This window comes from Oxyura jamaicensis, chromosome 2, assembly GCF_011077185.1.
Source record: "Oxyura jamaicensis isolate SHBP4307 breed ruddy duck chromosome 2, BPBGC_Ojam_1.0, whole genome shotgun sequence".
Lineage (NCBI taxonomy): Eukaryota > Metazoa > Chordata > Aves > Anseriformes > Anatidae > Oxyura > Oxyura jamaicensis.
Window position 1 is genome coordinate 106157198 of NC_048894.1, and position 25062 is coordinate 106182259.

General features: G+C 43.9%; 1 protein-coding gene across 1 annotated transcript in view; it reads left to right on the forward strand.

Annotated features, from left to right (window-relative positions):
* The first annotated feature begins 7832 nt into the window (after positions 1 to 7832).
* The window catches only part of EMILIN2 (elastin microfibril interfacer 2), a 35426-nt gene continuing 18196 nt past the window's right edge, over positions 7833 to 25062 (forward strand). Inside the window, exons 1-3 of the mRNA XM_035318502.1 lie at positions 7833 to 8040; positions 8150 to 8272; positions 24301 to 24476. Of these exons, the coding sequence (XP_035174393.1) occupies positions 7916 to 8040; positions 8150 to 8272; positions 24301 to 24476 (424 nt within the window). The 5' untranslated portion in view covers positions 7833 to 7915. The remainder of the gene's footprint in view (positions 8041 to 8149; positions 8273 to 24300; positions 24477 to 25062) is intronic.

Consider the following 25062-nt stretch of genomic DNA (forward strand, 5'->3'; position numbering starts at 1 on the left):
AAATAAATACAAACTTTCATTTTTTTTTCCAGTTTAATATGCTTCTTGATACATTTGTCTTTGCCACCACACATTGGCACAGAAGGCACTTAGGATTCAGCAGCGCAACATTTGCGGCTCGCTGCTCCCCAGCAGGTGGGGGGGTGAGGAGGGACAGACACTTTCCTCTCAGTCCAAATGAACAGAAAATCATGTTAGAAAGTGCAATACAGTAAGGCAAAAGTGTGAATAACAACATTTCATGGCATTTGAGCTATGAACAGAGCAAGACTTTGCCAGTCCTTACACTCCTTCCACACCTTCTTACCTCCGATACCTTTTTGTACCTCATCCCCAGTTACACCGTTGTGCGGCCACTTACATTTCACTGCATCTTCTTCTTTCCTTTTTCTCAACTTCTCATTTTTTTGAATTGCCACTTCCTTTGAAATTCTCAAATGGTGACAAAGAATCACGAGCAACTGCAAAAAAAACACCAGATACTTTTCTTTGCATTTCACATTGCGTTAAAACAGGGGATGATTTGTCACAAGACAGTACTGGAGCTTACAGGTGTGTTGGGAAACAGACAGTATAAAATTTGCTGCCCGAGTCTGATCTGACTGTAAACTCCTTTGGGTAGAAGCTATGTGTTCATTTTTATGAATTGGGTTGTGATAGCTTTACTATTGTAGAGGGAGTCGTGCTCATTTAGTAGGTCTGTTTGCAGATAAAAGCGTGATAGCCTCATCCTGTATTCGTAGGAGGTTGCCAATATCATCCCGTAAGAATGAACCTTCAGGGACTGAGGAGGGCGAGTGATTCAGCAGAAATCTGTGGGGAAGGATAATGAGAGTGGTCCCCAAAAGGGATTCTCCTCCCCCTTCCTCCCCACAGTTTTGTTTCTTGTGAGCAGTACCACCAGCGGCAGGCACTGGGGGCCTGGAGCTGTCATTTTGCTTTGTTCACCAGAAGCTGTCCTTGCATGTTTTGCGTCATGGCTTTTGAGATTAAGAACAGCCACATACCATCGGCATGCAGTGAAAATGTAAGACCGGAGAAGGCAGAAGAAAAAAGGAGCTGGGGTTTTGTTCTTGCCTTTATCTATTTATTTATTTATTTAATTTTATTTTTTATTTTTTTTGCATCTAAGAGCTGCTATAACCTCAGTGAAATTTCACAGGATAAAGAACGAGCGGTGTGTTCTATGAGGGAGCAATCAGGGAGAAACCAGAGAAGCTGAAGAAATTTGCTGAGTGTCCAAATGGCTGAAGCAGAAAAATGAGTTTGCCTATATAAATCCTCTTCTAAAAACATGATGTGCCTGCAGGGAGGCGACAAATATTTGCAGTCATGGTCTTTACCTAATGAGGTCTTACTTAAAATATTCCTGGCATTTTTTGTGTTTGGTTAGCTCATTTTAAAACACAAACTTTCTTTAAGAACCTTAAATCTTCTTTACAGTGTGCAACTTGGAAAGAAGTTAAATTTAAAATTTAATCATGATTTCAAATTAAAAAAAAAATAAATAAAAAATCAGAAGGAACATACAAAGTGCTTCCTTAAAAATAGCACTTTTTTTTTTTTTTTTTTTTCTTAATTGGAAAATAATTATTATGCTGGGAGTTCTTTTCTCCAGGGAAGCAAGAAAGATGTTATGAATTACAATTTTAGGTCCTATCTATGTGAATAATTTCTGCTTCTTGTTTTCAGGAAGAGATTCTTATTCTTTATACTGAAATATTGCACTACCACCACAGTTGGGGTATCCGAACCACAGTAACAAGTATGTCTATAACCACATATGACAATTCTTGATTTCATAACGAGCAAGACTGGAAGAAACTCTACAGCAAGGGTAAACAATGCATGCTGTTTCAGACTAGGTCTTTAAGTATGTTTCAGCTAGTTGTCAGCAGGTTTTTTGAAGGGACTGTGTGCAGGCAGCAGGTGTAGCTTTGTAGGAACCAACTTTGCCCCACTGCACATGCAGGTTAGCGGTCATAGCTGTGGAAAGAACCAAAAAGCACTGTGCATCTTCTCCACTGAAGTCACTTGCCAATTTCAATAAGCGTAAGATAAGCGGACACAAAAAGAAATCTCTTCCCCATACCTCCTCCACTCTTCAAACCCGAGGCTGTCTGCCAAGAAATGCCAATCTCCTCTCATCTTCTTTCCAGTGCCCTTTTTCTTCCACCTTTGTGCACCTGTCAGCCAGCCTCAGGGCTCTTCACTGAGAGGTCTTGTGGAGCATTAAAATAATTCCTTCTGATTGTTGTCTTGCACTCGGATGTCTTCTCTCTGCATAGGCTCCAGCCTTGCTGTGCCAGGAACCCCATGGTAACAGTGAGAGTATTTTAGTATACAGGAGAGTATTTTAGTATCTCCTACGGTAGCAATGGAGAATTTAATCACTGTTTCTCCTGTCTTTAGTAATCATGCCTATACAGAACAAAGCAGATACAACATTTCTCAAACGTGAAATACTTGTGGCTTGCAATTCACCAACACTCTTCTTGGTGCAGGATAATGGATCTCTGCTGTCCTGGGCCTGAAGCCTTCAGCAGGCTGTAATGGTGTGCTCAGGTAGCTTTCCCAGTGACGAGCAGTTGTTTAGCTTGTTCTCCAGCCAAAACCATAATTCTGACAATACACAGTGCCACTTTTAATACAAACACATGGACACAACGGGGTAACATTTGGGCTGTTTTGTAAAACACTACTTTGTTTTTCTGTCTAAAGAATTTAACCTAGCACAAATGTTTGGGTTTGTTTTTGTGTGTGTGCTTGTTGTTGGTTTTGTTTGTTTCCAAAAAGGAAATAACACAAAGGAATACATGATGTAGCAGCCAAGTTGCCCACCCATTTGCTGAAACATCCCCAGGCCTGCTCCATGGAGCCCACACGACACCACACCACCAGAGCCTAGACAGGGAAATACAGCATTCAGCTGGGCCAAGATGTGCCCTGAGCACTGGCCAGGACTGCGTGGGCTAATTCTCTGCACGCTCCAAAGTTTACCTCTTTACAGACAGTGATTTTATTAACATCTGCCATTAACATCTGACAACTTTTCATTTGGTCATTAATTTTCTTTAAAAATTCACAGCTAAATATGCATCTGGCTGATTTCAGCCAGGTGACTACATCTAGGATTTTCAAAATTGAAACCCAAATCTTGCAGTAGGAATCATTTTAAAAAATATATATTGAAAAAAGCTCATTATCTGAGCTGAGAAAAGTTGAAGGACACCAATCTTAGACTCCAATTATAATTGTTAATGTTAATATTGATGTTAAGATTGATATGTAGCAAAAGGGAGAACAGGCAGCCTAGCCTCTCCATGCAGCATGCTATTAAAGACACATTTATCTTTTGGAGTTCTGTAGTAAATACTCTGATAATGTTTTTGCTATTTATTCTGCCCTCCCACTCTGTGCACTTTTCCCTCTTTGGCAGGCCCTTGCACATGGCCCTAGCTGTTTTCCCATCATTATCCTGTTACGAAGCATGAAAGTGCAGTTGATCTTGGTGCTGAAAACTTAGCCAGGCAGCTCAGCAAAGAGAGATGCACTTTAAAATAATTTAAAGGGATTTATGGACTCACATCTGTGATCTCTGTGTTCCAGGGACCCGTGCTATGACCTCTCCAGTCACCAAAGCCCTTCTTGGTGCACTTGCAGATTACATGCTCCTTATGGAGGGAGGGGTGCAGGATGCTTTCCATGTACTGTAAGAAACATCTGTCTTGGGATTTCTGTGAATTTCAGAGATGAGAGGATGTAGCACAGAAAAATAAAGTGTGAATGCTGCTGTCTCCTTGAAAGCAATATTAACATTAATACTTACACTCTGAAATAAAGCTAGTTACACCCATAGAAAAAATGCAGCCATGAGCAGGGCTTGAAGCTCATGTTCAGTGTGCACCTGAGCTGAAAATTCTCCTGGCAAAGCCAGATTTGAGTTCTGGTTGCTGTTGTATCAGCTGATATCACAGGCCCAGTGCAAATATCATAGGCGTTGAAGTAAATTCTAAACATCTGCCCCAATTCATCCATTTCTACTCAGCTCAATACTTCTCAGCACAAGTCATCCTCTGCTGTCACTGCCTTACTGAGCCACCACACAGCCACACACAAAACTTCACTCTCTGCCATAGCATTTGCATCCAAGTTCCCACCGATCTCTGGTGTCACTGAGGAATAGTGAAGGGACCTGCAGGGTTTTGTTTTGCATTGTTATGGTTTATTTGAAATGAAACAAACTCAAAGATACACCATGCTTTCTAGCAGAAGAAGCCTCACGTATCCTTTTAAAGTAATGGCAAAGTAAATGCAGTAAATATTATCAAAGTCCACTTTCATAATATTTACAAACTGGTTGATCCAGACAGCAAAGGGACAACTCCTCTACATCAGAAAACAGAAGAGACTTTCTTGCACAGTTCCTGAGTAAACAAAATATTTTTCCAAGGACAGGGTCCTGCAGTTACAGGCAACTTCTGGCTCATTACCTGCCACATCCAAGAAGTAAGCAGAAGGCTACAGGCGCTCTCTATTCTAATCATGTCCCTCATTACATTGATCCTGTAAACAGGCAAGTCTTCAGTTTGCAAGTCAGAAGGGTGCCCTCATGGCAAATCAAGTCACACCTGCTTTATTTTCCTCCACCGAGATATGAGCTCCATGCTTTGTGTATGGCAACATGCTGTTGTTTCCTGCTCATTTTGTTTAAATCAGCCTGTTAATTTTTGTCCTGTGGAGTCATTCTCAAGATGGGTATGATCTCAGTCTTTCATTATTTAATGACTTTCCCTTTGTGGGACGACATACAGCTCTTCCATGTTGCTCATCACTTTTGGAAAAGGACCAACTTCAAGAGCTCCTTGACTGGATGAGGAAGGGAAAAAGGAAGAAAGGACCTTCATTATTACTTTTTAGGGACTGAATTGTAGTCTTGCTTTCTTCAGGCTGGAGAAACTCCAAATAATTTTTGCCAGCATAAATCATGATGCCTGAATGTCATGCTATTGCAAATGCAAACAGTGGCACAGTAAATGACTTAACCTTTGCCTGAGGCGTAGTTTCTTAAACATGTTACCCTCTCCAAAGGAGCTGCAGAGCTGTTAGGAGGATGCCCTTTTTTCAGGTGAATGTACTGGGTCTGGCTGGGATGTTACCTTTCCCTGCAGCAGCCCACACAGTGCTGCGCTCTGCACTTGGAGCTAGAACAGCAGTGGGATCACACCAGTGTTGTGTCTGCTGCTGAGCAGTGCTGGCACAGCATCAGGACTCTCTCTGACCCTCCTAGGGGGTGGGCCAATAAGTGAGAAAGAAACTTCACCAGGGCAGCTGACCTAACCTAACCAAAGGGATATTCCATACCATACGATGTCACACTCAGCAATAAAAGGTGGAAAAAGGAAGAAGAGGGGAGGGGTGGGCTCTTGTTGTGAAAACGTCTGTCCTCGTCCCGAACACCGGCTACGTGCATTGAGGCCCTGCTTTAAGGACGTGGTCAAGCATTGCTCATTTGTGGGAAGTAGAGAGTAATTTCTTTCCTCTGCACTTCCACATAGCCTTTACTTGTTTTGTTTAGTTATTCCCTTTCCCCCCTCCCTCTTCCCCTTTCCCTTTTTCCCTTTTAGTTGAATTGTTTAATTAATAATAATATTTCCTTAATAATATATATATATATATTTTATCTTTAATTAAATCATCCTTATCTCAACCCGTGAGTTGTTCTTTCCTTTACTTCTTCCCCTCCTCATCTGAGGAGGGGGAGTGAGAGAGCAGTTGTGGTGTTCAACTGCCTAGCACGGTAAAACCACCACAGTGAAACAGGATGCATTGAAATGACAGCAATAACCTCAGATTTTCCCATTTCTACTTATGACCAGTAAAGTATTGTTGTGCACCTGCAATTGGGCAAGTTTTTCTTGCAGCTTGTGGGCAGAAAGCTTTAGTGTATGTTCCCAATAAGACAATTATTAAAAAGTTGTCTGAAAGCATATTTTGACCTCTGTGTGTAAAGCTTATTTTCCTGTCAGACTCAGAGGCTGAGCGAGCAAAATAGTTGGACGAGGCTGACTGTAAAACCAGCAGATTAAACCTACCTGTCTGGGCAAGTCTGGGCAGACAACCAGGTCTACAGCTGAAAGTAGGCCATTGCCTAGAGCAGAAGAAAGGGCCCGGCCCTGCTGCCTGCTTTGTTTGAGACCTAGAAAGCCAGAGAGGCAGCTGTGGCCAAGGGAGGCTTTGGAGCACGTGGCTGGGCTGGGATCACACTCAGCAGCAGCAATCATCTCTCCCAAATCTTCCATTGACCTCATGGTAGCTGCCTGACCTCTCGGCTCTCCACCCAAGCACTGCTCCCTCCTTCCCTTCCCTTCTTTCCCTCTGGCAGGAGCAGCCTGTGCTGCCCCAGCCTTGCAGCTTTATTTGGTTGTGCTGGGTCCAGGCTTGGTGGCTTTCAAGATTTCACCCCTCAACACAGGGCTCTCAAGCCCCTACCCTGCACCCCTCATGCAGCCCTGATGCAACCCTATGGCCCCTGCTCCTGGGTCAGGGGGCTGGCCGGAGGGTCAACAAAAACACAGAAGAAACAATTGTTCCTTTTTAACACTTCAGCTTCACGCTGCTACCACCTGCATGGTCCCACGAGCAGTTATGTCTGAGGGATGATGCAGAAGCACATCAAGCTACCAGTACTGCTGAAGGGAGCATTGAACAAGCAGGGCCCATAGCAGGACACGCAGTGGCCGTGTATGAGCCTCCGTGGACAGCAGTGCCCACATCACCTCTGCATCCAGACAACAGCACTGGGCCTTGTCCGTGCTGCACAAGCACAGCACAGGCTCTGCCTCCAAATCCTCACAGGACAACGTGCCTGTGGCCATCATAAGGAAGAGCTTCAGAAGAGGGAGCTGATGAGGACAGAGGGGCCTCCCTGTGGTCTGGAGAGTGGTGGGACCCAACATGGGCTGCCTGGCACAGGCAGGTAACCCAGTCCAGATGCCTGAAGACTACAACATGAATGAATTTCAATAACCATTGCTTTCTCTGCTCAGCAAATGTTTCACCTTGTGTTATGACATTTTGTACTTGTATAGGTTAGTGTAAAAATTTCTTACTAGTGTTGTGATGCTTGATGCAAGATACAAGGGAGAAACTGTCTCACTGTTGCAAGCTCCCCCTCACACCGAAGAGCTTAACAGGTTTTTAAAAGGATTTAGACATTACTGGCTTGTATGGCATTCAGAGTGTACTAAAATTGGGCACATGGGGAGAAAAAGCCTCTTGGGAAGCTATTGTGCTTGTTCCTTGAGCTTGCAATGTCTTCTGAAGCAGTAGTGTTGGATGAGACCGCGGGCTCATTCCTGTTTATTCGAGGCAAAACTTGGAAAATGGGCAGAAATTTCTGCTAAGGTGCTCCAGGTGTAGGCAGGTACCACAGGACAGGGAGAGGTGGCTCTTCGGGGACGATCTGGGTGAGCCATTGGGCCACGCACGGCATCAACCCTCGAGGCCACCTCGGGCGGGATCACCACACGGCCGCAGACCCGTCCCCTCGGGGGCCGCCATCTCAGGGGGTGCCGGCCTGAGGGGAAGGGGGCAACGGGCACCGGCGGGGGCCCCGCTCATGGCGGCCGGGCTCCATGTGGGGCCGGCGGCCGCCCCCCGCGCCCCGGCTCCGGGCCGGGGGAGCGAGGGGAGCGGCGGGGGACGGCAGACGAGCGGGGCCGGCCGGCCGCGGCCCTGCAGGGGTGGAGGGGAGCGGCGGCGGGGCCGGAGGGGCGCGGAGCCACCGCGGAGGGGCGGCAACGGGGTGGAGGGGGGGGGGGATTTGCGTCAGTGAGGGAGCTGCGGGCGGGCGGAGGGACGGCCGGCTGGACGGACAGACGGAGGGAGCCGGCGGAGAGGCAGCGGCCGGCCGATGGAGCTGTGCCCCGGCCCCGCGGCGCCCTCGGGCTGGGCGCTGCCGCTGCTGCTCGCCCTGGGCGCCGGGCTCAGCCACGCCACCCCGCACCTGCGGTACTCCCGGCCGGGCTCCCGCAGCAAGTGAGTACCGCGGAGCCCCCGGGGCGAGCCGGGACGGGGCGTGCGGGGTGCCCCCCCCTCCCCCCCGTCGCCTCCGCGCCGGGCTGATGCCGCTTGTCTGTCCCCCCAGGAACTGGTGCGCCTACATAGTGAACAGGAACGTGAGCTGCTCGGTGCTGGACGGGACGGAGAGCTACGTCCAGGCCCAGTACAAGTGCGCCTGGAACGAGTTTCCCTGCCGGCCGACCCCGGTGTAAGTAAGCCGAGAAGGAGGAAGCGACCCTGGGAGGGGAAGCGCTCGGTGGCCCGAAGCCCTCCCGAGCGAGAGCCCCGTGGGCCCCGTGGGAGAGCGGTGGCTGCGCTCCAGGGGCTCGCTGCACCCCAAAACGGGCCGGACGGCGCGTACCGCTCTTCTGGTACCCAGGCACACGCCCCGAACAAAGCGCTCGCTTTTATTGCAAACATGAGGCTGCCCGGGGCTAATTAGAGCCAGATTGAGTACGCTGGGGCGTACGGCGCGTTCGCTGTGTGCGGACCAAGGGGTGGGGAGCTGCGCTGGCACACCGGCCCGCGGCCCCACGCCGCTGCCATGGGCGGCCCGAGCACCAGCACCTGCTGGGAGCACACCCGTGCGCCCTGCCCCGGGCTTGGCAGGGTGAGCGGTGCTCACAGCAGGTCTCCTGGGTGCCCCGCGGCTGGATCAGCGGGTAGCAGAAAGGGAGAGGCAGGAGCATGACCCAACGCGTTCACCGTTTCTGTATCCCTATCGGTTGTACCGTACAGGGAGCAGGCATGCAGAGATTTCTGCATGGTGAGGTGTGGAGTGCGGTGTAAGCTTCTGCATGGAAACCCACAGGGTTACCGTCATGTTGTGCTGTAGCAAGGCTGTGTGATCTCTCAGGTAGAGCAGGAGTCGGGACAGCTGCATCACGCTCACCCACTGGCTCGCCCCCTTTCCTCAGTTTCGCCACCTGAAAAACAGTAATAGTTGCACTTTTTATTGGAAAGCTGTACAGGATAAGCTTTCTGAAACTCTCTCACCTCCAGAAGTCAAGGGTTGCACTCCCACAGATACCGGTGGGATTAAGCTTATGCTTGGACTGACCTGATGGTGAGGATAAATAACTAGTTTTTATTTTGATGTAGGAGGCAGGTGGTACTGCCGTGTCCTGGGTGCTTCTGAAACGGGCTGCATACACTGATGGCGCTGCCTCCTAGGGGCCTTTGTTGGCTTTTGAATGCACTGGTTTTAGTTTGGTTTGAAAAAATGGCTTTTCTCTACTGGGATATATGAACACCAGAATTGGAGGCAAATAACAAAGGCAGCAGGCAGCTGAGCAGCACAGTCTTGTGTAATTTCCCTCATTTCTCTCTGGAGAATTGAATTGTCCGCTTTGGTTTTCTGATTGAGGTTTTGGGCTTTGTGATGGGGTGTACTCTCCGTTGTACAGTCTCAGTAGTAGAGCTGTGGAGTAGTGAGGAAGGGTTGAAACTGAACTCCATGAACACATACATCAACAGGAATAGAGGTAACGAATTTCTGAGGTGGTAAATTAGGGTTTTCTTGGACTATTTGTTACTAGATAATGAAGAAAGTGCAAAGGCATTGCTTCTAGCTCAGGAAATTCCTGAACTGAGGACTGGTTGAGCTGGTGGAAACCTTGGCAGCAGTCAGAAGGGGAAGCCCTGCTTTAGTGGGGGACTGGACTGGATGACCTCCAGAAGTCACAGCCCTTCCAAATTATGCTGTGGTTCTGTGAAATGGCATTGTCTGTCCTTCTGCTTTTCCTACACATCTGGAGCTGGCTGTTGTCAGAGATAGAATATGGGGCTAAACAGATATTTGGGCTCGCCTGCTGTGGCCAACCTCATGGTTTTTTTTTGTTCTTTGAGAACGGAATTAGATACTTATCATAAGCCTTTGTTTCCTGAATTTGTTTTTTTTTGGTGAACATAAGTGTTGTTTTATTCATAACCCGAGTGGAAACTGCTAAATAATTCCTCATTCTTAACACAAAATATTTTAAGTACCTATTACAGCAACAGCTGATGAACACTGAAAGCATCTGGAATATCCTTTAAGCAGGTCATATCAAAATCTTGACGTTTTATTCTGTTCTAAACTATGTTTTTATAGACGACTTATTTTTCTGTCTCTTGCTAGTATGCACATTTTCCTAGGAGCAATGTAAGAAAGGAATTAATCCAAAGCGTTGGAAATACATGGTCCAAATCGTGCAAAGCCCTGTGCACAGAACACACTTTTCATGCTTAATTCAGTAGGAGTAGTGGTCTGAATAACAAAATGTGTTTGTATACGTTTGCTAGTTCAGAGCCTAGCGTTGACAAAAATAGGACAGGAAAGAGCCATAAAAGAAACAAAGAAAAGATTGTGAGGACTTCTCTGAAGTTGTTCTCTTTTTCCTTTACACACTTAGATAGAGAAGTTAAAAATGAACTAAATAGTAGATATTCATTAGAATAAACTACAGTCCCTGTGTAGCCTCCTTCTGATACCCTTGATTTATTTATCTAAGGCCTCATTCTCTTACAGACAGTGGGTACAGTGAGATCCAAGTCAAACACAGAATTTGTTAACTGTATCATAGATTTATGGGTTTTATTAGTACTTGAGTGTTTTTTTTTTTTCTTTTTTCTTTTTGTTTTTGGTGTTCAGTCAATGGATTTACTATTGAATTAAGTTAAAGACTCCTCCTACAGTGGAGGAGTTGAAATAGAAAGCTCTGGTGATTAAACCTAAATGTGCATGAACCCTTAATGTCTGCCCTTTCGGCCCATTCAGATATTGTTTGTCTGTAAAATAAATAAATAGAAAACCCACGCTGTTGGAATGACTTCACATCTAGGAGTGTCAACTGTAATTTAAGTTTGGTTACAGGGTTGATTTCCTAAAATGTTACCTTGAAATTGAGGAAATTGTTACACTTCATTTTTTTTATAGGTATTTGGGCTCAATAATGATTTCCTCACAGAACAGTTAGTGAAGGCTTTGGCTGATTAAGGTGTCAAGGATAAATGTGAGTTACAGTGTGGCTGCTTAAGAGATACGAAGAGAAGGAGGAAAAAGAAAAAGCAGACGTGCCCTTTGAAGTATGTGCCCTTTGAAGTTTGGGGGGCTCCTGATTTATTTTACTTAAAACTGTGACTGGTAAAGGAGAGAGAAACTTTGTTATTAATGGGTGGTAGGAATGAAGGGTACTTGTACAAAAATGATGGTGTTCTTACTCACTAAAAGGAACTCCTATGTTTTGAAATTTAGCATCGTTTCTTAAATAACTGCCCCCTCCCCACTTCTTCTGTTAGGAATTTTCTTTCCTAGCTTTCTTCTGAATACTTTAGAAACTTAACTGGCTTAATAGCGTTATCTGTTTCTAAAAGCCAAGTGTGTTGTCTTCTTGGCTAGGTCCTGCAAACTCTTGAGGGTTGTTGAAGTTATTGGACATCCTCTGGTCAGTGTAGCTGCATCAGGATAGGATGTTGGTATCGGATGTTACTATACCATTTTTTGTTTTATTTATTCATTTATTCCCTTTTGTGGTGTAGAGTACATAGGGACACTTGTATCTTAGATGCCCCAATTTATGGCCCAGCATTTTAGGGTAAATCTGCTTTCACTAGCAAAGTTTAATTAATAATAAGCCTGTGAACTGAAGCAGGGGAATGTTTTCTGTTTTTCCATTGTTACCACAGAACTGGCAAACAGGACTTCCCAGTCCCATGGAGGGAGAGGTAGTAAATCAAATAGAAAAATTTACACTGGGAGGAACCTCTGAAGGTCATGTAATCACCCTGCAGCCCCCAGCTCACAGCAGAGTTGGCTTCAAAGTTAGGTCAGGTTGCTCAGGGAATTAAAGAAAGGATGTTTATCAGATCCCCTAATTCAGATAACAGTTCTCATTAATTCTGCTCGTGTGTGTAAAGATATGTGTGTGCTCAAGAGTATAATGAGTCAGGTCACCTGTCTCTAGCTTGTGGCGAGCCGATTTCATGATTTAGTGTGAGCATCTTATCTTAACGCTAATGATTTACACACAAGAAGCAAACCAATTACTTCAGCAGGTTGCACGTACTTAGAAAACAGTCAAGAAAGTTACAAATGCATCAAGAGCTAAATTAGCAAGCCTCTCCAGATCTCTCACTGAGCAATACTTTCCAAGTTTCTTGTATTAAATGACCATAAATAAGCCCACTCCCAATCCAAAGCACAGTTTCAAAGCTCAGTCATTGCCAAGAAGAAGATTTAAGGCAAAAAGGCTGAAGTAACTTTACAGACTGTTACTGTTGGTTTTCTGTAATCATAAATGTTGGGATAGGTGACTCTACTCACTAGCAACACACAGCTTTTAATAGGCAGTATACAATGCTTATTAATAAAAATATTTTGAGTAAAAGTGGAAATTTTATTACTGGGAAGCAGCATGTCAGACTTCAGTTCAAATTCACGTGGCCGTATTGATTTATTGTTTTCTGGCAACCTCAGAGCGTCCTGGGTGGAGCACAGCAGAACTAGTCTAGGAACATGTAGTAAACCCACATGTAGCTTTCAGCCCTTGAACAGTCCCGATGTTGTTTTCCCTGAGCATACTCAGTTGGTAGAAGTTGAGTGCACGGAGTCAGAGTGCTCAGCACAGGGCAGGATCAAACACCCAGGTCAGTACAGAATCAGAGGCTTTGCTTGCCTCTGGCTTCTAGCAATGTGTATCTCGTAAGAAAAACTTTCAGGATGCACAAGGAGCTGAAGGGAAAGTGAGGGCTATTTCATGTTTCCCCTTGAAATATCTAGAAAAGCCTTTAAAGATTTTTTTCCCCCTACGTAGGTATTTCATATGAAGCAGAATTTCTTTGTACAGGCTCCAGCTAGCTGACTGCATAGGGAGTTTTGCCTAAGGGATTGTGCATTGAAAACAGTAAGGAAACTTAAACAACTTCAGAGCATACTCGGGTTTCCTGGAGTGCTTGTTTGGTAATCTTTGAGGGCCTGCTGGGCGTGGTAAACTTCCCTGGCCATCTCTCTGAGCTTGCAATTGTGCATCTCTGCCTCCACACACTGAATGCAACAGTGTCTTTCTTCTCTGTGAACTGGACAGGGAATTTAAATTTTCATACATCATGCAGAGTTTGTTGCAATAATTCAGAAATCACAAACTGTTCCTCAGTTTGCATTAATACAAATAATTACACTTTTCATGTTTTTCTGGGTTGAGATGTGTATGACCTGGAGGTCTGGGGCTGCTTCTGTTAAGCACCAAACCGTTGCCAGAATAACAGATTGTTAATTTTGGGGAGCTGCTGACCTGTTGAAGGCCTATTTTGTCATAATTCACCTCCAAAAAGCAAGAAACATTCTGTACCACTAGAAAGTGAGCTGTTCAGTTTTACACATTGCAGATTCTTACTCCCTTCCTCCCATAGACCTAAGGACATCTGACCTCTCTTTTGCATTCACATCTCATCTTTCCTCTCCCCTCTGATTCACTTTGACCTGGTGTCTTGAAAAGTATCAGGTCTCAAAGCAAAGCTGTGTTTTATTCTGGAAGTTGGATTCCAGCTAATCCCACTGGTTAGCTCTTGGATTCATAAAAGTGTTGGTTATTTGCTCGGTCTATTCTATTTGAGTATGTTTTCAAATAACCTCTTAGGAGTCGCTTTTTCTTAGAAATAAGCTAATTTCATGGGTTGGGGAAGCAAGAGAGACACTACTGGAGCTCTGTTTCTCAGGCAGCTTTATCAGAAGCAGTACTCTGCATCCTCACTGGACATTTCCACTGGTGTAAGGGGAGAAATTCGGTCCCTACTTGAGGGAGAAGCAGGTGAGGATGTTGTAAACATGCAAGCTGATGCTAAGCCCCTTTCTGTTCCATCACTCTTGGACTACATCACAGTGCTACTCTACATTTTTTTTTCTGAATCTCTTTAGGAAGCACTGTCTTTTCAAGGTTCTAATATCCTATTTTGTTTAGTGTATTTTTGTAGCTTATTCTTGGTCTGTCAGCATGTGGTTGACTGACATATGTTTAGCTTGCGACAAAATGGAAGGAAGCAACCATGTAAGAGTTACAAGACTGTAAATCCAAGAACAAAGCTCTGCTTTGAGTGTTGCCACAGACTGTGGCTGTAAGTTACTTAAATGCATCCTCTATCTTGGTTTCTCTGTTCATATGTTCAATGGATGCCTGCCTAGCTTTAAGGGGTAATAATTCAGTAACATCAGGATTATAAAATCTAAACCTGAAACTTTTGGGGCATTTCCCACTGGAGTTCAGTGGTCAGCTTTTGAAAAATCCTTAGTGACTGAGATATATATCAATCTCTCTCTGCCTCTATGTGTATGGATATACATGTATGTATGGATATATCCTTATGTATCCATACAAATACACCACTGGGAAACTAAACCATTAATATGAGGCATGGGGACATGCTTCCGAGCATGCAATCCCTTAGTTGTTTCCTCACTTTCTCTCCTCTCTCTGTTTAATTATACATCTAGGGAAAAAAAAAAAAAAAAGTTTTATTTTGAGTCTCGTTTTTTTTGATAGAAAAAGTCCTAACTGAGATGACTGACATCAAAATTCACTGTATAGGTAGTGAATGATGGCACTTACGGAGATTCTGAATGGAACTACAAATGAAACCCTCTGTCTGAGGAGCATTTTTGTCTTCCACCAGTTTCTGTGATCTTCTGCCTTACTTATTTAAAAAATAATAATAAAAAAGCATACCTCAGTAAAATTCAGCCAGATTCTCTTGGATGCATTCAACTAATGTTCAGCATTAAAGAGAACCATCTGAGAGGTTAGGTTGTAGAGAGCTGATTTTGGCAGCATGATTCTCTGCTCCTTCCCTGTTACCAGTAGATCAGGGAACAGTATTCTTTGGGGATGGAGGACAGCAACTTTTCTGCCTCTGTCCTGATGTGCTGATACTCTGGGAGTGGAGTAAGAGGGAGGGATACAAGTCACCTGTGGCATGTTTCTGCCTGCTAACAGAAAGTAATCTCTGTTCCCATTGTGCTTCTCAGGTGGTGTAAAGGGGCAGAGCAAACAGTAAACAATGGAAAAGCTCCTTAGTCTCTAACCCTCATTCTTGTTTTATGTTGTATTTAGTAAAATTACAGGGTTTTCACAGTCAAATATTAAAACATTTTTGTAGTGACTTGGATTTCTTTGATTTCTTTGTTTTACATGCAAAGTGTAGCTGAACTCCACAACGCAGATGTGCAGTGCTTTAACTTGTTCTCTTCGGAGAACAAGTCCTCCAGTTTCAGTCCCTGTTAGTGCTCTCAGCCTGCAGCAGTTTTTTATTCAAGATTTAGCTCAGAATCGATTTGGTGCTAATTCTATAACATAAGTTGTCTCTACTGCTTTACTGTAGTGCAAAGCTTATTAATAAGAACTTAATGATGTATATTAGAGGCTGATTATTAAATTACATAAAGACCTGACCACAGCCTTTTAGGGAACTTCAGTTGAGATGACTACGACTGGGCTAGATATTGGGATGGTGGGTAGTCAGTTGCAGGTTTTCAGAGGAAAAGACTCCAGACCTCAACTCCTACAAACACATGCACTGAGTTCTTTATGCAAATTTTGGAAGGCAAAACTGCCAGCAAAAAGAGGAGGACCAGTGTAAGAGGCAATTCTGTGTCTCCAGTGCCAAGTCAAAATCAGTAAATATTTCTAGGTTCACTAGAATTCCTTTTAAATAGATTTTTAGTACAGCTAGGGCACATGGAAAATAAGGAGGTGATTGGTGACAGCCAATGTGGCTTCACTAAGGGAAAATCATGCCTGACAGGTCTGGTGGCCTTCCACAATGGGGTTATGGCATTGGTGGATAAGGAAGGAGTGACTGACATCATCTACCTGGACTTGTGCAGAGCATTTGATGCTGTCCTGCACAACATCCTTGTCTATAAACTGGTGAGACGTGGATTTGGTGGGTGGACCACTTGGTGGGTAAGGAATTGGCTGGATGGTCTTACTCAAAGAGTTGCTGTCAATGGCTCAATGAGGTGTTCCTCAGGGGTCGTTATTGGGACCAACACTGTTTAACATCTTCATCAGTGAAATGGACAGTTGGACTGAGAGCACCCTCAGCAAGATTGCTGATACCAAGCTGTGTGGTGTTGTCTACCCTCTGGAGGGCAGGGATGCCATACAGAGGGAGCTGTACAGGCTTAAAGGTAGGCATGTGCAAACCTCATGAGGTTCAACAAGGCCAAGTGCAAGGTCCTGCACCTGGGACAGGGCAAACCCAAGCACAAATACAGGCTGTGTGGTGAATGGATTGAGAGCAGCCCTGAGGAGAAGGACCTGGGGGTGGTGGTTGACAGGAATCTAAACATGAGCCAGCAATGTGTACTTGCAGCCCAGAAAGCCAGCCTGGGCTGCATCAAAAATGCATGGCCAGCAGGTCGAGGGAGGTGATTGTCCCCCTCTGCTGTGCTCTGCACTCTTGAGATCCCCACCTGGAGTGCTGCATTTAGTTCTGGAGTCCCCAGCATAAGAAGGACATGGAAGTATTAGAATAAACCCATAGGAGGGACATGAGGATGATCAAGGGGCTGGTGCACCTCTCCTATAAAGGGAGGCTGAGAGAATTGGAGTTGTTCAGCCTGGAGAAGAAAAGGCTCTGGGGAGATTGTACAGAGGCCTTCCTGTAACTAAAGGGGGGCTACAGGAAAGCTAGGGAGGGGCTCTTTGTCAGGGTGTGTAGTGATAGGACAAGGAAAAATAATTTAAAACGAAATAGGGTAGATTTAGATTAGCCTTAAGGAAGAAATTTTTCACTCAGAGGGTGGTGAGGCACTGGCACAGGCTGCCCAGAGAAGCTGTGGATGCCCCATCCCTGGAGGTGTTCAAGGCCAAGTTGGATGGGGCTTTGGGCAACCTGGTCTGGTGGGAGGTGTCCCTGCCCATGGCAGGGAGGCTGGGACGAGGTGAGCTTTAAGGTCCCTTCCAAACCATTCTATGATTCTGTGATTCTCATCCATTCCTGTCAACACATCTTTACACCGGTTGCCATAAGTGCCTTAGGGTAAACTCCTAGTAAAGATCTATTTTTCTTAAATTAAACTCATTTGTGGCCTAGAACAGCAGATAGCTGCCAGAGTGGCTCTGTAGTAGCAAGGTTATAAATCAACAAAATCCAGAGATAGGATTCAGCTCACTCTAACTTGAGTTGTCTACCATACAAGGATGTGCATGTGAGCACAGGAGCTTAGACATCTGCAGTAGTGGTGACTCAAATGCAGGTCAGTGGTGTCCAACACAATGTTTAAGTAATCAGATGTAAATAATGATTTAGGATGAGATGAAATCCTATTTAGACTCTACTGGCTGTTCTGTTGGCTTAAGGGAAATACATACAGCTAACGCCCATCAATACCCACGTTATAGGCACCTGAAATTCAGGTGTGCTGAATCTCACTGTTACAGTCAATGACTATCTGATTTCTGTCAGAAATCATGTCTCCCTGATTTCACTGGAACTAGGATTTCTACCAGCTTTTTGTAGGGGCTACAAATAGGCCAAGGCTCTTGGGAAATTAGAAATGTGGGATTCAGTGGTACTAGCTTAGTACCTGTGTGGGAAGAATGGCCAGTTTAGGTATGTTTTCAGCAGGAGCCTGCAAAATAAAATAATAAAAAAAAGGAAATACTTGGTCAGATATGACTGCAGTTATATCTTATAGTTAGTGTTTTGAGGGGGTTTTTCTATGTGCTACCCCAGCACTCCCATCAGAGATTTGGATGACTGGGACACGCCAGAGCATACTGTATCATTTAGAAAGAGTGGATCTACATTCAATAAAGGCATGAAGATTAGTTATCTTATATCCAATAAGATCATGATTTGCAGACTGCAGAAGTTATGGGACCTGTTCCAATGACTACAGAATTTTGGACTGACCTTGAAGTTTTGTGCTCAGAATAAACATTTTACACACTGCTTATGTAGAAACATATGCTGATTCTGCAGTCCCTCGCTCACAATGAGGATGTGGTGGCAGTTATCTCCTTGCATTTCCCCGAAGGTCGAATGTTAATATCTAGTTACAGAACGGAGCCATATGTTTTCCCACCAATTTCATCCAAATGTTTCTGATTTGTTTTATCGCTATTAGGTGACATTCCAAATATCAGTGCTAACTGCTTCCTTCTGTGGTTTAGCACCATGAGAAAATTAGAGCTCATTCCGTAGTCAAAATGTCTAGCATTTGCAGCAAACATGTATTTTTAATTAAACATTTTCCTAAGAAAATACTTTTCTCTCAGAGAGGAAGAATCTTTTAATATTTTTGCCACACTGTACAGCTTTAGTTCAACTGAATTTCTTAGATATTAAAAATAGAAATTTGCATTCTGAATGTGTTGGATCATCTGATCACCATATGGAATTCATGGTGAAGGTGGTAGGCATTGGTAGCTAAAACCCTGTTATGGAAAGACTCCTAAAATTTAATCATATCATAGGATCATAGACTGGCTTGGGTTGGAAGGGACCTTAAAGATCACCAAATTCCAACCCCTGCCATGGGATGGGATGCCACTCTCTAGGTCAAGTTGCTGAAAGCCCCATCCACCCTGGCCTTGAGAACTTCCAGGGATGGGGCATCCACAGTTTCTCTATGCAACCTGTGCCAGTGCCTCACCACCCTTTGGGTGAAAGTTTGCTTCCTAACCTCTAATCTAAATCTCCCCTCTTTAGTTTAAAACCATTCCCCTTTGACCTATCATTATCTGCCCAAGTAAAAAGTCATTCTCCATCTTTGTTATAAGCGTGCTTTACTGAAGGGCTGCAATGAGGTCTCCTCAGAGCTTTCTCTTCTCCAGGCTGAACATCCCCAGCTCTCTCAGCCTGTCTTCATAGGAGAGGTGCTCCAGCCCTCTGATCATCCTCCTGGCCCTCCTCTGGACCTGCTCTAACAGCCCCACCCCCACTTGTGCTGGGAGCCCCAGACCTGGATGCAGCACTCCAGGTGGGGCCTCACAAGGGCAGAGCAGAGGGGGACAGCCACCTCTCTTGCCCTGCTGGCCACCCCTCTGGTGATGCAGCCCAGGACACAGTTGGCCTTCTGGGCTGCAAGCATCCACTGCTGGCTTGTGTTGAGCCTTTCGTCTACCAGACCCCCAAGTCCTTCTCTTTAGGACTGCTCTGTGTGAGTTCTTCTCCCAGTCTGTGCTCATGTCTGGGATTGCCCCGACCCAGGTGCAACACCTTGCATTTAGGCTTGTTGAACCTCATTAGGTTCACATGGGCCCACTTCTCAAGCTTGTCCAGGTCCCTTTGGATGGCATCCCTTCCTTCTTCTATATCAACCGCACCACTCAGCTTGATGAAGCCATGCTGGCTGTCTCAGATCACCTCCTTGTCCTGCATGTGCCTTGACATTGCTTCCAGGAGGATCTTTTCCATGATCTTCCCAGGCGCAGAGGTGAGGCTCACTGGTCTGTAGTTCCCTGGGTCCTCCTTTCTAAAAATGGGAGTGATGTTTCCCTTTTCCCAGTCACCACATGGCCTGACTGCCAGGACTTTTCAGATACAAAGGAAAGGGGCTTGGCAACTCCATCAGCCAGTTCCCTCAGGCCCCTGGGATGTATGGCACAGACTTGTACTTGTTCAGTTTCATCAGGTGGTCTTGAACCTGCTCTTCACTTACGGTGGGAAGGACCTTGCTCCCCTGGCCCCTGCTTAGAAGTTCAGGGATTCAAGAGATGTTGTAAAGCCTGACTAGCAGTGAAGGCTGAGGCAAAAAAGTTGTTGAGGATGTTAACCTTCTCCATGTCTGTTGTTACCAGTAATGTAAATACCAGCTGTTCTTATTTTCTCTCTTGCAATGAAAGATTAGAGACTGTTGAAGGCACTCTTTGTTCCTGCTGTCTAACAGAATGACCTCATTAATATTATTTTAGCTCAGTTCTCCGAGAGGATGTGACCATCTCCTTTAGCTGGAAGTCCTCGTGAGGATTAGGTGATGAAGTACAACAAATGCTGATGATGCAAGTTTTAATCACATAAGAAAAGAAAAATTTTACTGTCGGTGAGACAGTTGTAAAAATAGTTGTGATTATTAACACTTGAATAGCAGAAATCCAAGGTCGCAGGGGGAAGATTTAATAAATTATTATGTTTTTAATTATGTTCCAGCATACACAGGCATTAATGTGGAGCCGCAATTCTTTAAGAGACTTATGAATCTTTCCTGAATCCATTTGACTAAATTGCCTCATTAGGTAACTGTGTAGAGATTCACATCTACAAGACAAAATATGAGAAACTCGGGCACTATATGTTCTAACTGTTTAACACGACCCAGCTGCACAGAGAAGCAACATTATAATGACATTTTGTCTCTCCTGCTACATGGAGTACATTGTGTATGCTCTAATGTGTGAGCAGCTTAATTCCAAATACTGCAAATATAAACAGAGATGTCTGATTTTTGTATTCTAGTAGCTCCCAAGCCTACATCATTAACCTATGTAGAATCACAAATTATTTTCTGGCTGTGTTCCCTAGCAGAAAAGTACGTTTTGCTTAGTTTTGTCAGAACCGTAACCAATAATATAATTGTGTTCAGTGCTGTTGCATCCTGCCAAAACCCTGGAAGTCTGCAGCTCATCCACTGAAACCCACTGTGCAAGCAAAGTTCTGGCTTTAAAAAACTTAAGTGATTGGGAGGCTGGCCACTTGTTGGTGAAGGTCATTCATTCATCAGTGCGTCTGGATAGTCCTGGAATGGTGACACATTCCTTGCATGGGCAACTTCCACGAGTCTGCAGGAAGGAGAGAAGCTGTAGCCATTCAGCTGTGATTTTAGGTAACTTGCATATGACTGAATTCCAATTAGAAAAGTGTTAGGGTAAGTTCACGTTTCCCTGCCTCAACACGACTAATCTTGCTGCAGTTGGTGGGACTGGCTGTGTGATGAAATGAACTGGACTGGCAGCACAGAGAAGCAGTAGCTCTTGCTAAGAAAATCCCTGATTAATTTCTGAGCTACACATAAGCGTTACTGTCTTGGTACGGCAGTTCAGGTTGTAAAATATGAAAGCTCTGGTGTGTCCAGATTTTGAAGCATTTTCATTCTAGCACGCTTTCTGCTCTAGGACAACTGTGGTTTAAGACTTAGTTAAGAGAATTTGTAAGGACTGCTAAGACATACACAGTGTTTAGGTTCTTTAATTTAAGGTGGGAGGATTCTTCTGCATTTCAAATATTTTTTGTAATAAATCAGACTAGAGCGTTTTATGCCTGTTATGATCGTGAACTTGTGAAATAAAAGAAAATGAAGACTGAGAATATTGAACTTGCTTATTTTTTAAGATGGATTGCCATAAAAGGTGTATAATTAGCTGATATGAAAAATATTAAGCATGGTTTCTTTAATTTTTTTTATATTCTTCTTTTGTATTTGATTGTCTTGTAATTTACATTTACCTGAATATTGCAGTCACCTGAAGGTGTCTACAGTGATGAACATGACTACAAAGAAAGTATGGAAAGAGAAACTCATCTAGGATATGATAGAAATGGCAGAAATGGTACAAGGAAAATCCTCATCTTATAATTTGAGTAAACAAATGCATGTTTTGCATAAACATTGTTCTTATTCCCTTTTATAAAATTGCTTCTAGCTACATTCTTAATATTTTTTTTACTGAAAAAGAGAAATGTAACTTAGTGGCATCTGAAGATAGTCAAAAGACTTTGATTTTCAGGGAGGAGTTTGTCCCTGAAAGTATAGAAAGGAACACACACAAAGCTGAGAGCAGTCAAGTGCTTTATGGCAATCAGAGAAAAGTCTGCACTACCATTTCCGGCATATGAAAATGGATCTGGAAGTTCAAAGTTTATACTTCAGTAATGTGGTGTTTGTGAGAGAGCTGGTAATGACTCTTAAACCACTTCAAACCACTAAAACATTTAGCTAATCCTGTCACTCCTCTGCCTCTAGCAGCTAGTTCAAAGGAAGGGGATCCTACCCAAATTACCTACATGAGATGTGGGTTAACATTCAGATAAGGGAGAAGGAAAGGAAGTTCCTGGGTGGTCGGGATGTTGTCCTTTCCAACGGTGCCCTCTACGTTGCACTCACTTAATTTGGAAGCACTTGACCTTGGGATGGCTGTACTTTACATTTATAAACAGGATTCAGCAGATGTTTTCATGAACACAGTAAAAGAAGTTATGAGCTTGATTGAGCGCAGCCCACAGCAGTTTCATGTGTGCTGTGGTGAAGGTTAAAAAGGATCGGAAACCCCTCTGAGTTAATGTTCACCGAGACAGAATCTGAAAACCTGATAACCAGAGCAAACCACTTCAGCTGGGAGTGGCTGATGGACAGATTTACAGGCCCACCCTCGCTTTTCCCTGAAGATTCACGGGAAAAGAGAATCCGGAGAGGCTTGTCAGAATAACCTACTGTTTGCCCCAAAAGTGGCTTGGAAAAGTATGGCATTGTCTCTAGTCAAAGTAACTTTTTCCCCATAAATGAGAGGTTGTACATAGAGTAGTAATGCAAAAAAAGAAGATTGAGTATTTCCTCAGTGCAAAAAGTAGAATATTTTGTTACAGAACTCGGAAAGATATGTTTGGAAAAGAAACAAAATCCTACTCAGTGGTTAACACTTCGAAGCACCCACCCTCAGTTTGCTAAGCAGTTTACCAAAACACGGACAGCAAACGGCTATCAGATGTAGGACATCCTAGAATTATGTCTGTGGAGTGGGAGATGCATGAAAAATACAGAATTATTTCTGCAATTATTTGTACACAAGGCAAGAGATGCCTTGGAGATTAACAGTTAAACTCAGTGACTTTCAATAGAAACCATTTCACAGTTGCTGTAGGATTTAATTCTTTCCATCTGGTAGCAGATTCCTGATTATTATTAAACCAAAGGGGATTTTGCATATTAATACAAGTCAACATTTGCTGAGACACGGAGTTGATTTTTTGTGATAGCATTGGGTGCTTCAGATGCTCGTTCTGTGCTGTGTTCTCTCTGTCCCAAAATATGCTCCGTATGAATGAGACGTGTTGTAGAGCTTTTCTTAAGTCCTTTGCTGTTTCCCCCAATTTCTTCTGCCGGTATTACTACATTAGGGGCACCTCAGTTGTGAAGTGAGTCGGCCTTTAATGGATGCAAAGTGTTGTTCTAATGTGAAATAATCTACGAAAAAAGACCTGAAGATTCTATAAAGAGGGTAATGTCATACTAGTTTTATTCACAGAAAGAAATTCTCATGAGGAATGGGGGTAACAAGTTCGTTCATATTGAAGTTTGTGTTCCAAGCCTACCACTGTACAGAACTCAGGTGACAAATCCCTGGTTTATTTCGTTTCCTCAGCTCTCCACCCAACACGAGCTATGCCTTAAACTGAGACAGTTTTTATAAAATAAAACAGCCTCTGACTATGGTCTGGGGGAATCCCATAGGGCATGACTGTATGAACTTATGATACACTTAACAAAAATTGTGGAAAAAGTCTTGGTTGAAGACAGTTGCATGTTCAGAATCAGGTTGCCGTTTATTAACTTTTTGAGTGATTAATCAGGGAACCTTAAGTCTGTGTATGCATGAGGTGCATAGGTTTGTCTTCAAGAACTCTTGAGCTTACCAGGGACAGTGAAGTAGGAAAGAGCTGATTCCCTCATTGGTCTTAGCCTTTCATCTGACCCCTTCTTTCATGTTCTTATCTGACTCATGCTGTCAGCATCCTGTCTTTTCCTGGAACAGCCTTCCTGGCTTTGACTGCTCTGTGCATATGGATTCTGAGGAACGTTTTAAGTGACGATGATGTCGGGACAGTGGGACAAAGCAGGCAGAAGCAGCTTTGATGCCATGAAGAATTGCTGCCGGAGGAGCCCTGTGGGTGGGTTTGTGATGATAAGTAGTTAGAGGAGAAAGGTTTTGAATTTATAGAGTAATACCCTGGCAGTCACCGTTACTCTCAGCAGTGCCTGACGAGATGAGCCTTTGCTTCCCCCAGCACGTTGTCCCTCAGCTCATAGAAGAAAGTCCCTCATGCCCGGGCCATGTTTGCTCTTCCTGACATGACTGTGCTAAGTGCATGTAACTTTTAGACCTGGAAAAAAAAAAGTTTGTTTATTTAATGTTTGAAGGAAAAAAATAAAGCATGTCTGAAGTTAATTGAATCTCACTTAAAAGAAAAACAGTTTTAATTTTAGGCTTAGTCTAAATAACAGCTTATGTTACAGATCATTTACAATACTTTCTGTTTTGGCAGATACCGAACGAGTTTCAGACCTCGGTACACAGTTGCATACAAGACAGTAACAGAGCTAGAATGGAGATGTTGTCCTGGGTACAAAGGTGAAGACTGCAGAGAAGGGCCAGCAGAACAGCCGAAGGCAGCTCGTCGTCCCACAACACCGGTGAAAGCTGTTGTGAAGAAAGGCTTGGGTAACTTTTTGTTTGAGTTTTGGTATGCATGATCACGTCTGGTTTCTTGCTTTGTCCTTTTACGCATAATAACCGTTATGGTTTCTATTAAACTCAACTACTGGCAGGTACAAAATCCATATGGAAGACACTGTGTGGTGGGAAAATAATAGCCAGGCAATAACAGTCTTCATGCAGAGAATTTCCTGAAGAATAATGAAGGAGTGTGTGTGAAACACTGGCCATAAATGCCATCTGTCTGCTCATGGTTCAGGAAAATCTGTGTCTTAAGGTTGTTTTTTGTAAAAATATAGAGTTTTTTTGGTGGTTTCTTCAATGTTCAGGAAAAAAAAAAAAGGAAAAAAATATATATTTGAGAGAAGCTATGATTAAAATGAAAAAAGAACAGGTACTAGTTTTAATGATAGATGATGCTTCCTAGCATTTCACAGTGTGTTGTTTGTTCAAGGGCTTGAGCAGATTTTACAGATTAATATTAGATTACCTGCCTTAATACTAAGGTTAAGGGAATGATAAGCCTCAAATGCTAAAAAAAAATACTATAATGAACAAGCTGTATTAGATACTGCCTTCTGAAAGGGTAGAG